The sequence below is a fragment of the Lacerta agilis genome, chromosome 5 (genome assembly GCF_009819535.1).
Source record: "Lacerta agilis isolate rLacAgi1 chromosome 5, rLacAgi1.pri, whole genome shotgun sequence".
NCBI lineage: Eukaryota > Metazoa > Chordata > Lepidosauria > Squamata > Lacertidae > Lacerta > Lacerta agilis.
Window position 1 is genome coordinate 75,379,021 of NC_046316.1, and position 15,463 is coordinate 75,394,483.

General features: G+C 42.1%; 1 protein-coding gene across 11 annotated transcripts in view; it reads left to right on the forward strand.

The window, feature by feature from the left end:
• The first annotated feature begins 291 nt into the window (after nucleotides 1-291).
• The window catches only part of LEKR1 (leucine, glutamate and lysine rich 1), a 71,848-nt gene continuing 56,676 nt past the window's right edge, over nucleotides 292-15,463 (forward strand). For 2 of the 11 annotated variants that reach the window (XM_033150500.1, XM_033150507.1), the window contains exon 1: nucleotides 10,877-11,006. Coding sequence is in view for 6 of the 11 variants with exons in the window: in XM_033150497.1 (XP_033006388.1) it covers nucleotides 2,442-2,489; nucleotides 10,793-11,006 (262 nt within the window). In the remaining 5 variants the exon portion in view is untranslated. Of the gene's footprint in view, nucleotides 397-2,010; nucleotides 2,078-2,394; nucleotides 2,490-6,115; nucleotides 6,278-7,695; nucleotides 7,832-10,792; nucleotides 11,007-12,554; nucleotides 12,636-15,463 lie in introns of those variants that run through there. The other 9 variants (XM_033150497.1, XM_033150498.1, XM_033150499.1 and 6 more) reach the window with 9 other exon arrangements.

Below are 15,463 nucleotides of genomic sequence, written 5' to 3' on the forward strand. Positions count from 1 at the left end.
TTATAAAAAAAAATTATGATGTATTTCCCCCCTTCTTATTCTACTTGTATTCCTAGAACTGCTCTGTTCTTATCTTGTACGTAAACAGCCCTGTGAACTTTCAATGAAATTGAACATTTAAATCCATGAAATTGCGCTCAAGCAGGACCAGGGCTATAAGCGGCACGTGTTGACTGAACGCCGTGGAACGCTCAGCAGCACTGCGCACGCCCGGTGGGAGGACGCGAAGCCAGAGGAGAGACTTCCGCCCTTAGCGTCTGCCCTACTTCTGGGTTCCTTGCCTGGCGGGCTAGTTGGTTGCCGGGGCAACGAGGAAGCGGCGCGGCCTACGGCGGTGTGTCCGCAGGGCTTACCGCTCTCTCCGTCTTCGCGCTGCTCTGCTCACCTCCTGCTTGGGTGAGTGAGCGCCTAAGTTACCGGGGAGTAAGCCTTACTCGGCGAGGGCTTACTTCTGAGCCTCCTACCGGGAAGAAGCCTCCTACCCCAGTTTTGCAAGACTTGTGGGGAGGGCAGACTGAGGCCCCCGGGGGCAGAGCAGCTGCTTTGCACGCAGAAGGCCTCAGGTCCAGGCTCAGATTCCTGCAAGTCAGGGCTGGGAGAGATCCACGCCTGAAACCCTGGGGCAGAGCAGCTGCCTGTCAGTGTCGGCAATACTGACCTGGACAGCGCAATGGATCTTGGCATGAGGCAGTTCCACGGGTTCCTGCGTTTCGCTGCGCTTGGCTCAGCGATGGCCTGCCTTTTGCCACAAAAGTGAAGCCCCGATACTTTGGCTTAGCAGATTCCAGCCGGGCTGCTGAAGTTTATTTTCATTTATTTCACCTCCCTAGGCGAACCAGAGGCAAAGGAGATGAACATGGGGCCTTGCATTTTAATGGTTATGTGAAGAAGGGAGTGGATTGGGGCAGGGGCAGTGCTTTTTCTCATCTGTAACTTGCAAAATATTTTAACAAATTGTGCATTTGTGATTACACTTTTGCCACACTCTTCCTTCAGGAAGCTCTGTGTGCATAGTTATCTCTCCCCTGTTTTCGGCCCTGTATACTTGAAGGAGTGTCTCCACCCCCCCTCGTCCAGCCCGGACACTGAGGTCCAGCTCCGAGGGCCTTGTGACAGTTTCCTCACTGTGAGAAGTGAAGTTACAGGGAACTAGACAGAGGGCCTTCTCGGTAGTGGCTCCTGCCCTGTGGAACGCCCTCCCATTTGATATCAAGGACATAAAGAAGTATCTGACATTTAGAAGACATCTGAAGAGGGTTTTAATGTTTGATGTTGTATTGTGTTTTAATCTGTTGGAAGCCACCTTGAGTATTATTATTACTATTATTAATCCTCACATAAACCCTGATATAATTTAGGCTGAGACAGAGACAGAGACAGACAGAGAGAGAGAGAGAAAAACTGGGCCATGAGTTTCATGGCTGAGAGGGGATTTGAACCTGGCTCTCCTTGTGCAATGCACTAAACTCTACACCATGTTTATAAGATGGGAGGTGAAATAGGTGAGGCAGCTACCAACTGCTGCTTCTGGATGCCTTCCTCCCCTGCTTACAGTACATAGGAACTTGCCTTACGCCAGGGATGAGGAAACGGTGGCCCTCCAGATGTTGGCCTACAACTCCCATAATCCCTGACCATGGTCCATCCTGGCAGGGGCTCATGGGAATTGAAGTCCAACAATATCTGGCGGGCCGCAGGTCCCACCCCTTGCAGGGTCACACCGTGCTTCCATCTGGCCCAGTCCTTTCTATTGTGACCGGTGACTACTATGCACAGGTGAGGTAATCCGTTTTTGGTCCGATGAGCTTTATGAAAATGAGGATTGGTTCCCTTTTTACTGTAGTATCCCGCATCCATGTTTTACAGCATGAGGGGAGCTGGTGGATGTGGCTACAGTATACTGTAGATGGAGTCTTCCTTCCCCCTTCTATTATCCTCAAAGCTTGGTGTTTCTGAAAAATTCAGAGTAAATCTTCTAAAGCACCTCTGTTTCTTGATATGTAGGACAGGAGAGGTAGTATCTGTTGGTGCCTTGGACTCAGCCCAATCAATGTACCGGTAGTAGGTAACCATCATTTTGAGTGTATATGCTTCAAAACTCCTGCAGCAGCCACCTACTATCTTCTGCCCACATCAGTGCACTAACAGCACCCTTGCGGGTCAGGTGTCAGACTCTGTCCCACAAACACCTGCTTTTTTGTGTTAATGTTATAGCTGATTGCTTTTGATTGTCTTTCCATGTGCAAATGCTATTGTCAGATTGTGCTGTTGGGTTAGAATATTGTATACCTGCCATTTGAGCTGCCAAAGTAAAACACAAGCAAGGCAGGTCATATTGGGGAATTTTCAACTCCAAACTTATAACCAGTTTTATCTGTTTATAATCTTTTAACAGTTTTGTGTGCCAGTCTTGCAAATCTGTATTTAAACCATAGAAGGATATGGACCGACATATTCCTGTGCATCCGCTACCTGAGGAAATACGAAAGGTATGCTACAGTGAGCAAACTTGGCAGCTTTTGCTTTCTGGTATATTTTATTTATTTTATTTGTCTGCAGTTTGTTGTCATGTCCATAACAGAACTCTTGTCTTAGTTCTGTTATGTCTGTTGCTGCTCGATATATATTAATATTTGCACATGCATGCTGCCTCTTGGAGTTGTGTGCCTGGGATTTTTGAAGAAATTATATTGTGCAAATAAACCCATGCACACACACCCAAAATTTGACAGATTGTGGAATCAGGTGGAGAAAAAAGGAACCTTGAGATGGGAGGGTTTGTGAAGCAGCCAGCTAAAAGCTATTGGGAAACAAAAGGGTTTGATAATGAAGGAGGAAGACTAGAAAGTTAGCCAGGCAGAAGGATGATATGGGTCTTATGTCCTCTGAATTACAGAAAGGTTTTTTTTTCCTCTTTAATGAGTCACAGGTTTCAACAGGGACTCGGCTCCATCGGGAAAGAAAAAATGCTTTACAGAATATGTGTTGTTTATGCATTTTAACACTGTGACACCAGATGGCACTGTAGAGTTCCGTTTTTGCTAACCTGATTTCTCATGCAAAGTTTGCAACGCGTTTTACTGAAATGCTTATTTGATGGAGAATCCAGCCCATGAGAATTTTAAAAGCATAACATAAATAGTACCAGATCATTGAATGGAGTGCAGACTGTGCTCTTTTAGGATTGCTGGTATCCCAATTATGCAAAATACGACTAATACACCATTAGAAGAGAAGAATCTTGCTTTATACAGATGTAAATATTTTCTTCCTCATGTTTAAAATACTCAAAAGTGACCGACATGTAATAGCAGCATAGGAAATGATTTTGCCTTTCTCTCTCCATTCCCCCAATAGCAAACCTCTGTGCACTTAAAGAGATTCCACTTGACAGCCTTTTTCCACATGCCCAGTAATGTGTGATGCACATGCATTGCTGAACATGGAGGAGGGACTGGTGCAAAAGATCCAGAGATCAAAAGTATATAAAGTATCTAGAGCAATAGAATAAAAATAATTATAAATTAGTGAAAGAGCAACAGTACAAGCACAAAAACCACTTACTAATTAAAATATATAGAATGCATTTCTGTGAAGACCTGCACGTGATACATATATGGCTTTTCTTACTAGTATACATTCATAAGCCATACTGTTTGGAGAAGATATTAAGAAATAAATTCATATTTGTAATGGCATGCTATTTGTACCATGTCAAATTAAGAAGCACTATTTATGTTGGTTTTGAAGCCCTTAGTAGCTGTATAACAAGAACTGCAGATAGAAGTTGTTAACGAGGCAGCATTTTGCAATTATTCCAGGGCAGTGACAAAAATGACAAAAAAAAATGGAAATTGAGTGAAACCTGAATATGTTAGTTATAGAAGAATTCCTTTGTTTCAGTTCAGTTTTTAAATGTATATCATGCAATGAGATAAAGTACTCTGTACAAGCCAGTGTTTTTGGAAAGATAATGGACTGTATTTCAACAGAAATTGTAGTGTTTTCATATAGTTGTTTTTGAACAAATACCAAATAATTAAAAACGACACTTTGTTTCCTCTTTTAAGCCCTGGCAGAGAGAAGCCAAATTACCGGTACCATTTTATCATGCCTTCTAGAGACTGATACTTCGGAGGGATGGAATGAGAGTAGGGCAGGACTTTGAAGTACAGTAATTTTACAAAATAGATGAAAGGGGCCTGGGGAGTAAGATATAAAGAAAAATAACAGTAGCCTGGAAAGTGAGGACACTTTGATTTATATTGATTTTATATCATTGCTGTATTTTCTGCAGCCATTTCAAGAAAACATATATCTTAGGGCTTCATTCAGTGGTTTAGCATGAATGAGCAAACATGCAGGTTCCTATGGAGAAGATCACAGCCGCTTTGCTCCACCTCTGGTCTTGTTACTGTGGTGCTTCTGTGAACTGTTTTAGCATTATGTCCAACCCAGGCCTGTGATTCATCTTATTCCAGTCAAAATACAAGCCATGATCTCCTGTCTGGGAGCCTGCTTGTTTGCATGAAGCTTAGTTGGTATGTACACGCAAACTGGGTAACTGTATCTGCTTGCACTGTGTAATAACAGTAGTTAGTGATAATGTTCTTGATTATCTATTTCATTGTATTGGTACTACAGTCATGTCTAAGCCTTTGATCCTACACCCTTTGGTTAAATCCCAGTGGGATTCACTTCTGACATGGGTATCATATATGATCGCACTGCACATTTTTCAGCAGCCTTATAAAACAGGAATTATAATTCTGAAAGTTAAAATGAAAAGGCTTTACATATAAATATTTTGCAACTATCTTTCAGTATGAACTGCCTTTAAATATGACTATGGACACCAGAGTACACATTTTTTTAAACAGATGTGGGGATGAGAACAGGATACAGTGACACAAGAGATTTGTGTAATGCATAATGTGTCACAGGCCTGTTGGCATTTCATTTTTTAAAATGCAAGATTGAAGTAATACTTTCATGATTAAAGAGGGATTAGTATTCCAGTTTTCTGCCATATATAATAATCCTTAATTGAACAAGGGAGATTTGTGCAAGTTTCCACTCATATATTCCCTTGCTGGAAGAGGATCTGCATGTGCATTCAGAAAACATTTACTACCTGTTGTTAGATCAGGGACTGCACTTGCAGAGTTCTGAGCAGGTAATTGGTCCTATTAAACCTGGCAGCACAAATTACCTGGAGGGGTAGGGGGGTCATTCATAATACTCTGGAGGGAGTGGAATAAGAGCTATACTAAAATTGTGAGTCATAGAATTGCAGCGTTGGAAGGGATCCAAAGGGTCATCTAGGCCAACCTCCTGCAATGCAGGAATTTCAACTAGGTCATAAGTGACAGATAGCTTTTCAGCCTCTGCTTAAAAACCTCCAAGGTTTCATGGGACTCTGTTCCACTGTCAAACAGCTCTTACTGTCAGAGAGTTCTTCCTGCTGTTTAGTTAGAATCTCCTCTCTTGTAACTTGAAGCCATTGTTCGCGTTCTTGCCTCCGGAGCAGGAGAAAACCCTTGATCATCTTGGTCACCCGCCTCTGCACATAATCCAGTTTGTCAATATCCTCCTTAAATTGTAGCACCCAGAACTGGACATAGTGTAATCTGGCCAAGGCAGAATAAGACAGGACTATGACTTCCCTTCATCTGGACACTATATTTAAGCTGATACAACCTAGAATAGCATTAGCGACTTTTGTGTGTGTGTGCTGCTGCTGCTGCATCACACTATTGGCTCATGTTAAGCTTATGTTCTACTTACTGAGACCCCATGATCCTTTTCACATGTAGTACAGGCAGTGCAGTACTTTGCTACAAGTACTGATTCCTTTAACCTTTTAAACAATACTTATTTCTGTGTTTCTGTGTGAAGTAGTGCCAGTTCCAGGGGGCCCTTGGGCAAGATAGCTGATTCTCCACTCATGCTGTACCCATCTCCTTTTCCTCACCACTGTTGCCACATCCATTTGCTTCCCTCTCCCCACCTCAGGACAAATCCTCACCAACCTCCAGAGAAAGAGAAAGGGAGATGTTAAGTTGTGCTGTGGTCACTGCTGCTTTTCATTCTTTTCACTGCTTACTTGGCGAAGACAGGTGAACAGGCAGCAACAGGAAGATGAGGAACATCAGCAGAGCCAGGAGTCTCCAAGGATTGGAATCAGGCCCCCTACTGGGGCTTGATGAGCCTTGGCAGGTCTCCATGATGCTGACCTCTGACTCAATCCCTGGTTTGAAGCAATGTCTATAAGGAAGTAAACTTCTGTTTATAACACAGTTACACTTAACTCCATTTAACCCAAGGGATGGATTCTTGGTTGGAATGTGATAGAACAATATTGAGCTTGTTTCTCCGAGTGCTTTCAATTAGTTCTGGGGTAGGGAACCTACAGCCCACAGACACGGCGTGGCGTAGAAAGGAAGAGAGAGATGGGATGGCAGAGAGGTTTAGAAAGAGCAATGAAATCCTGAAAGAATTCAAACTTCCTGCCTCTCTTGATTTTTCCTGTGAATCAGCAGCCCTTTGTGGGCTAAAGGTTCCACAGCCTTGGTGCCAATAGAAGAAGAATTTAAGAAGGTTCCTGCTGGATCAGGTCAAAGGCCCATCTGGTCCAGCATCTTTTTCTCACAATGGCCAATCAGATGTCTAAGGGAACCCTGCAAGTAAATTCCTTTGTTTTCTCAAAACTCTCCTGTTTTTTATGGACAACCCTTAGCATTTTCTGTTCCACGTCCTTCTGTCCCCAGGTCCCTCCCCACCTTAATTCAGCATTCTAGCCTAATGGATCCTCCATGGGCAGGGCAACATATTCCTGAATTGTGGGGATATACAAATAAAAGGCTTAAACACACACGTGCCTGGTGTCATATTATCCCAGCCTCCCCTATATTCCCATTATGTGTAACACAACAAATTGGAATTGTCGCTGTATAATGTGCAATCTGTACAAGAGTAGGATCCTTTGTCACTTCAGAAATCATAGGCACAGACCTGGCAGATGCGGGTCAAATGCATGTTAAGTTGTAATCAAATTGATCCATTATGTTGCCTATGCTTAGAATGTATTCTTGGCACTTTTAATCATACTTTAATCAGAGAGCAGTTAAGTTACTTGTGCTTGAAGCATGTATATGGAGAACTAAAATCTTTACAACAGTTAGAGTGAGTCCCAAGATGCCCAACCCCTGCCCACCCACCCCCATACATGAGATTAGGGATATACAGTGAAAGGTACAATCAAGTTTTTGAAGAGCAAGGAAGATGAGCCTGTGATAATTCTCAACTAAACACAACTGAGTTTCGTTAGCAATACTAAAAGCATCTTGTTCATTTTAGGAACTATAATGTAATTAACACTTCTGTGACATTTCCAGATAGACCACAAGCAGGATTCTCTCCCCCCCCCCCCCCTCATACTGGAGACATGAAGTGGAGTGTCTAAAACTGTTTATTTTGAAAGACAGAAGCAGTGATGCTGCAAGAAATCACAATGTTCTTTTTGGGATAACAGTCCCTCCCTTCCCTTCACATTACAGCTCAGTTTGTCCCCTTTCAATAAGTAATTTTAGTACTTTGGAACCTTATGGTATTTATTCTGAATAACAGTTTCATATTTCCAAGCACAGGTTGTAACTGCCAGGAAAAACAGAATTAATTTTTCATTTCCTTCAGAGCCACTGTAGCTATGATCAGGCTTCACGAGGCAAAAAGAAGAATTAGGATAAATAAAGGCTGGTATAGTAGTCCTGGAGCCAACATCTCAGACGCATAGTTTTATCAAAGAATAGTTAAAATGCATAGCACTGACGTATGGCATTGGAATTCTTAATTTGGTTACGGCTTGTCTCATAATTACATCTTATTAGTGTTCATTGTTTTGACTGCTGCAAAGCTTGACTGTCTTTTCTTCCCTTTTGCTTACATTTGAATCTCTCTTTCCCTCCCCCTTCTTCACAGGAAGCTTTCTTATCAGATAACTGTCATCCCTCTTCTTTCAAAGGCTTTGAGTGGAATATAAAATTAAAATAATTGTAGTATAGTCAAAGTGTTTCTTCATTCATGGAAATATGATGAGTTATATATGCTGTGGGGTGTTTTTTTTGTTTTCTGTTTGTTTGACAGTCTATTTGATAATTTGATGACAGGCCCTGTCCCAACATGGTTTTGGGTAAATAATCATGCAATTAGTTCAGCATTATAAATGCTTTACCGGTTTGTGTGGTGATTTAGGCTGGATACATATTGCCAATTTCCTTTGGTGACTATTGGTGATCTCAGAAGAGAATGTCATTAATATATGGCAGATTCAACTTGCATTGCTTGATAGGAGGCCTCTTTAGGGTGCTCCTTGCTCCTGCTTGCCCCATTCATTATGTTTCCCTTCCATGTGCCTTTGCTCATCTGATGACTAGCCTCCTCTATTTGTCTCAAATTGCCATTTCTTCCACTACTGCATATTGCACTATCTTACCCTTCGGAACCCTAAACTGCCTTCGCTGACTGGATTTGCAGAGTTGCTGGAGGTTATTGTAATGGCTGCATGGCATTACGTAAGATCACTCAATGTTTAGAGGCCATATGCTTCAAAGTACAAGATGCTGGGGGCAAGCAAATGAGAAAGCTATCACTGCCATGCTTTTCTTGTGCGCTGCCTACCTGTGTTGGTCTAATCTTGCAACACAGTTGTTATGTTCCCTCCAAGAACATTGTTTAAGCTAAAGTCTGATGCTGGTGTTTGTATGATTGTCTCCACAATAGTAAGGTTTCTTAGGAGTTTAAAAAGTAACATGGTCCGGTGGCCTGTGCACATGCAGGAGGGATTCATGCTGCATCATATTTTTTTAATTTTGGGGTGTTCCTCCAGGTGGGGAATTTGTTTGGGGGTGTGTGTAGGGAGGACATCACCAGACCTGTTACCAGGGCTGGCTTCTGAATGCTAAGCCATGGTTTACTGAGAACTATTGTCACATCTACACCAGATTCTAATGCCAAATTATCAATTGGGAGATTCTGGTAGCTTTAGAACTCAAATATTTTAGATAACGAGAGTCCAGGAGCACAGATAGTAACGTGTATGCTCACATGGAAGTTCTGTGGTTCTTGCCCACTTTTCTCAAGGTAAAATTTTGCATGTCGTTTATATAGCTGAAGTAATCCTACATGCTTGAGTAATGTTGTTTCAGTACTTCTGTTTCTGCACATGCACACAAGCAGGAGTAATTAAATTGGGTTGCAATTTGCAGGGGAGAATTACTGAACTGAAAGTGTAGGGGGAACAAAGTTATGCTGCAGGGTTTATAAATCTGTTTTTTTTTTCTTTTTAAAGAAACTCAGTTTCACCCTAATAAGTAATTGTGTGCTGAAATACATCCTGTGTAGATGATTAATAATCCCACACCTGCCAGATTTCATAGTTTCTGTGTGACTCATAAGTGACACGTGCAGCGCATCACATGATGCTCTCTATGAACTCTACCCTAATCATGGTTTTGGTGGACCGCAGATGTGGTTTTGTCAGGCAAGAGATGATAATTCATTTGTCTGAAATGCTCCAAAGGAGTCAATAACTCAGTATCTTGATTTTTTTATTATTTAAAAAACCCCTTTAAGAACAAAAGAGAGCACAAATAGAAAGAGTGCTGTTGCTTGCAGTCTTCCTGTAGGCATCTGGTTGGCCACTATGAGAACAGGATGCTGGACTAGATGAACCTTTGGTCTGATCCAGCAGGGCTCTTACAAGAAATGCTTCCTCCTCTTGTTAGGTTATGTGGAGACCTGATGGAGACCTTTTGCAATTTTCAGTATCTTTTAACCAGGGGTTGGAGATTTGGCCCTGCCCCAGTTGCATGAGGGCCACCATGTTCTATTTTTCTGTTGTCATCTCCTGCTGATTGCAGCAACTAACAGATGGCAATGGCAGAGTGAAAGACTGGAACACAGCAACACCCGACAGAAGACACTGTTCCCACTGTAGAAACGGCTTCTCTCTCTCTACAGTAATTCTGTTCAGAAGCAACACCCAGCTACATGTTGCTACAGCTAGCAGGAAAAGGGAGCAGGAGAGCCTCCCCAAACAGAAATTCCCACTCGCAGGGGTTCATATATTCTTTGCTGTTTACAAGTAGCAAGACTCTTCTTCTTTTTGTTCATATGTAATCTCTGTTTTCTTCCTTCATTGGCTATACAGTATAGCAAACAGTCTAATTGATGGGGGAAACAGCTGTGATTTCTGGTTCCGTTGCCCCCTAGACTTTTTTTAATGCTACTATATCCGTTGGGAAAGGGCTGTAGCTCACTGCTAGAGCACATGCTTTGTATGCAGAAGATCCCAGATAGCTCAGTTGGTTAGAGCATGGTGCTGATAGTGCCAAGACTGCATATTCCTGCATTGCAGGGGGTTGGACGAGATGATCCTCAGGGTCCCTTCCAACTCTACAATTCTATGATTCTATGGACTCAGCTATACAGCTGCAAATATAATGTTTTAAGTGCATTATACAAATTGACACTAGATGGTGATGATGAGCTTATGGCAAATCAATACATTTTTCAAAACGCTTTTAAAAAAAGCATTTTCACAGCGTTTTTTTTTTATAAGGGTCTAGATTCCACCTATGACTCCAGTCAGAGATCCCAGAGATTCATTGCCTGTCAAAGTAAACAATTGAGGCTTGATGTTCCAGTGGCCTAACTCAGCTTTGTATGTGATTTGCTACTTCACTTCATTTAATCCATTCTCTAAATATATTGCTTGCCATCTCCCTTCTAGATGTCCCGGGAAGAGACAGTGTGTAAATATTGCGGAGTCAGCTATTTGATCCTCCATGAGTTTAAGCTGCTGGAAGAGAAAGTAAAAGCAATGGAAATGAAGGTGAAGTTTTATGAAGGCAGCATAGAACGGGAGAAGACACTTCAAGAGAAGCTACAGCAGCTAAATCAAGATTTTGAACAGTGTGCAGCAGCTAGCAAATCAAAAGAGAAAGGTTGGAATGTGCTATTCATCCTTGTTTTTTAAAAAAGTAACACACACATTAATGTCATTCAAGGAAAAGCAACTTGGCTGTCTTGCCAGACCCAGCTTGCATCCCTATGAATTCATGTTCATTAAACCATAGTTAGACTGATTCTTTAGAGGGCAGTGTCTGTTCCTTGAATTGTTTAGTACCAGTCAGTAACGTCATGGTAGGAAAGTTAATTTAAAGTCTGCTGTCATAAGAGGTGAAACTCCAGTTTAATAGTTTTCTTAGCAACCTAAAGGTTTGCACTGTTGTAAAAAAGACAGGTGAGATATAAATTTGCCCTTCCAGCTGTAACATGGGAATTTGAACTCGTCATGGGTTGGTTTGCAAATCAGGAGCCAACATAGACAAGAGTTTCCCCACTTCTTTTTGATATAAATGCCCCTTTTCCTTCCCTTGTCGGCTTAACCATGGTTTAGTGTTACATCTGCACTAACACCAACGATGGTAACCGCTTACCAGGGTGTGCAGTCTTCACCAGAACTTGAAGCTAGGGTTGAAACAGATTTGCAGACTCAGAGAAGTTGGTTAATGTTAAGCATTGATGTAATTCCAAACTATGAGACTCTAGAAGGGGAGAGGGGAATTGTATGAGAGAGGTGAGGCGGCGGCGGCGGGGGGGGGGGGGAAGCAGTGCATGTCATATGAACTACCGGTAGCTTCTGAGTTCTAAACCATGTTACACAGAAACATAGAAAGCTGTTTGTAGGAAGCCATTGTCACATCTACACTGAAGACTAATGTCATTTGTCCAGTTCTGGTAGCTTTAGGTTACAAATCCTAATACAGATAACACACCTGGCTGAAACAGAAATACTTGTTTAATTGTATTGAAATGTGAAAGTTTTATCACTCACAACACTGGCCTCTGAAATCTTTTGTGGCACCAGATAGACTAGGTATGGCATGAGAAATCTCAGCAAATAATAATAATACCTAGCATTTGAATTGGAATGTTGGAAGCACTTCATACATTATCTTAGTAAAACAGTTCTGTAAGGTAGGATAATAATGATTATGAATGATTCCTTAGAATGGCTTTCTATTCTAGATTTGCAGGTGGCTTGTGTTTCCTGTTACAGGTGGTTGTTTCTTTGTTTTTCTGCCACTCACCTCTACTTCCACATCTATTAAGATGGTTCTTGGCAGCATAATCTTGAAAAATGACAGCATCAGAAAGCCTTATTAGAGGAAACAAGGGTAGGATTGGGTAAATGTGCAGGCCCAGGATCCATTGTATGATAACCAAGGCAGGAACAACAGGACATCAAAACTCAGAGGGGAAAAGGTTAAAAAGAATAGGTTTGAGGCCTGGGTGGACATTTGAGGAAGTGCCTTGTGTACAAAAGATAAGGGGATATTGATCTTTTCTCTTGAATACACTGCATTCAGAGCCCAGGTGTTGCCAGACAATTGAGCTATGGACTTCTCTCCAATTTACAAAAGAAGAGTGCAAAGGTCTTTGAGGCAAGAAACACCTCAAGCAGGTGTGGAGGGGATCTCATTGGGTAATATGCATTGCTAATCACCAGGGGACTCCTGTTTGAGAGCCCCAACATTAACTAATTTGGCCTTGTTGGTCTATGAAGTTTGGTATGCTGGTTTCATGTTGATTGATGGAATTTGTGTTTACATATTCTTAAAGTTGCTAGCTGTAGAGCTATGATCTAGCAGGGCCCAGCCGGATATAGGAGTGCTATCTTTGTGAAGTGTGGATCTGGATTTGTACCCCTTCTTATATATTTGAATGACATTTGATGAATGTGTGACCTCTGACTGGATACCCTCAGTGTGTCTCATTCTCAGAAAAGGTTTGCAGATAGGGCAGCTGGAGGTTTTATCAAGCACACAGGATCCTGCAGGCTGTGTTATCTGTTTCAGCTGGTCATACTATGTGGGAAATAGAAATAGTTCTGATTGTTTTGAAAGTACATTTTTTTTGGAAACAAAGCTATTCTCCTAAAACTAGTATTTCACTTAGTCAAAGCATGGATGTCTCTTTACTCTTTCGAGCTAATATGCAAACCTGCTGGTCAGCAGAAGCTCAGGTTCTTGCATGGGAACATGCTTCTCAATATAGTTATTTAGTCAGGGGTAGATGTTATTCTATAACATAAGACACACTTTTCCCCTCCTAAAAAGTAAGGGAAAATGTCTGTGCGTCTTATGGAGTGAAGGTGGGGGCAGCAGCGGGACCGAGCGGCTCCTTTTGGGCCGCTGGTCCCATCTCCTCTGCCGCCACTGCGCACCGCCTCCTGCCACGGTGACAGGACCAGCGGCCCAACAGGAGCCCTTTCAGGCCTCCCTTGCTTTAAAGGGAGCCGGGGAGGAAGGGAGAACGCTCCAGTTCGTCCTTTCTCCCCCGCTGGCTTTAAAGCTAGCGGGAGAGCCGCTAGCGCCACGCACAGCATCAGGGTGGTTCTCCCCTCTGCTTTAAGGCCAGCTGGGGAGGAGGGGAGGATGCTACGGTCCTTCCCTTCTCCCCAGCTGGCTTTAAAGCCAGTGGCAAAGGGGTTGGGGGTGGGGAAACGAGCAGCCCAAAAGCTGCTTTTGGGCTGTATGTTCCTCCTCCACAGCTGCCGCCAATGGCAAAGGAGCGGGGGTGGGGGGGATGAGCAGCCCAAAAGCTGCTTTTGGGCTGCACCTTCCTCCTCTGCAGCTGCCCCAGGTTTGAGTCAGAATTTTTTTTCTTGTTTTCCTCCTTTAAAAACTAGGTGCGTCTTATGGAGTGAAAAATACGGTAATTGGATTCTATCACATTTGAACTGTTATCCATGTGAAAATCTCCATTATCTTCTGACAATGTGGACTTTAGTTTAGGAAAATTGATGCTACGTTAAATCTGTTGGTTTGTTGCTTTTGCCTGCAGCAGACTAATTATATCTGTCCCTCTTGAGTGCTCTTTATTTGTAATTTACAAATTACTGATTATTCTGTCCTACAAACTCCTGTGTATAATTTTAATATGTAATCTGAAAGCTGACACTTGTGTTCCATACCAAGATATAACCTAGTGCCAAAAGCATGAGAAACGTCATTGTTTTCCTCTTCAATGTATTGTTTTAAATTTAGCTGACTGAGCTTTATCTGACCCATATCTTTGTCAATGTGCTTATCGGCATGTGTGTCCTCCCTGAAGGAGGAAATGTTGTGTCTGAGAACTCTAGACTGTGAGACTGTGCTATTCTTTTCCAATGGTTTGCACTACGGTAAGAGAAAACTTGCCTCTGGTCCAAAGCTAATTGGAGACACAAGAAACTTAATATGGGGGTTCAGCACTTGTTCCTTGTTTTGAACAACTGCTAAGCAAAACTGAAAGTCACTTAAACTCTAGAAAGAAATGGGCAAACCTAGCACAAGATGGCTTTCACACAGACAGGAAAATTTCAAAGCTCAGAGCCAAACACATTTGTGATTCTGAGAAGGATTTCTTTTACACAATTACCACCTTATGTCACCGAAAAACCTGATAAGATAGAACAGTAACCCTGATTAAACAGTATTGTTCTAGGCAGTGTATTTTAGTGTTTGCATATATTTTTCTGATCTAAAAATAAATCAGTGCCTCCAAAAATATTATTGAAGGAATTGCTTTGTGTTGAATAAGATTATATCAATACAAATCACAGTTTCAGATGACTGACAAATCAGGATTCAGAATTCTACTTATTTTGCACATCAAATATCTATATACTTGCTAATCTAAGACTAATCTGTTGATTAGTCTTAGACTAATTTTTTTTGTTCAAATGTGCAACAAAACAAAAGTCTAATGATTAGACTAAAGACTAATCATTTTTATTTTAAAAATGTAGCCAGCTTTCCAGCTTTCAATTTCTCCACTGATTGTGTGTGCATGTGAAGAAGTCAAGTTTGCCATTGCCTGTGATATACAATACATAGGCATGGCCAATTAGCTTTGTGCACCCAGGGCAGCTTTGGGGTGTTTCTGCAAGATCAGCCCATGCTGCAGGAAATCAACTTTTGAAACTGGCATTGCATAGGAATGCTGTTCAAAAGCAGGAGGTGTTGGGAGAAAAATACTGCCAGCCTAGGCTTCTCTGCAGATGGTTCCCAACTACACTTCTCATCTACCTTAGGAAGCAAGCCTCCAGTTTCTTAATGTGTGCAAATACAAGTCTGTGTATGAAATTGAAAATGATGGTGGTCACTAAGCAAGATTCTATGGTGTTTGCTAACTGTTTACACAGCCTTGAGGAAGGATCCGTCATCCCCCCCCCCCCCGATTAGATGCCTGCTAACCTCTTCTCTCCTGCCTTCTATTTCCCTTATCTGCACTGGTTGTCAAGATATCTCGCTTTGTGCCAATTTATCCTGTGTTTAGCATATGACCATATGTTGGCTGTGATAGCAAGATGTTCAGTTTCACAGTTTATGTGAACTGTGCAAGTGCAGAGGAG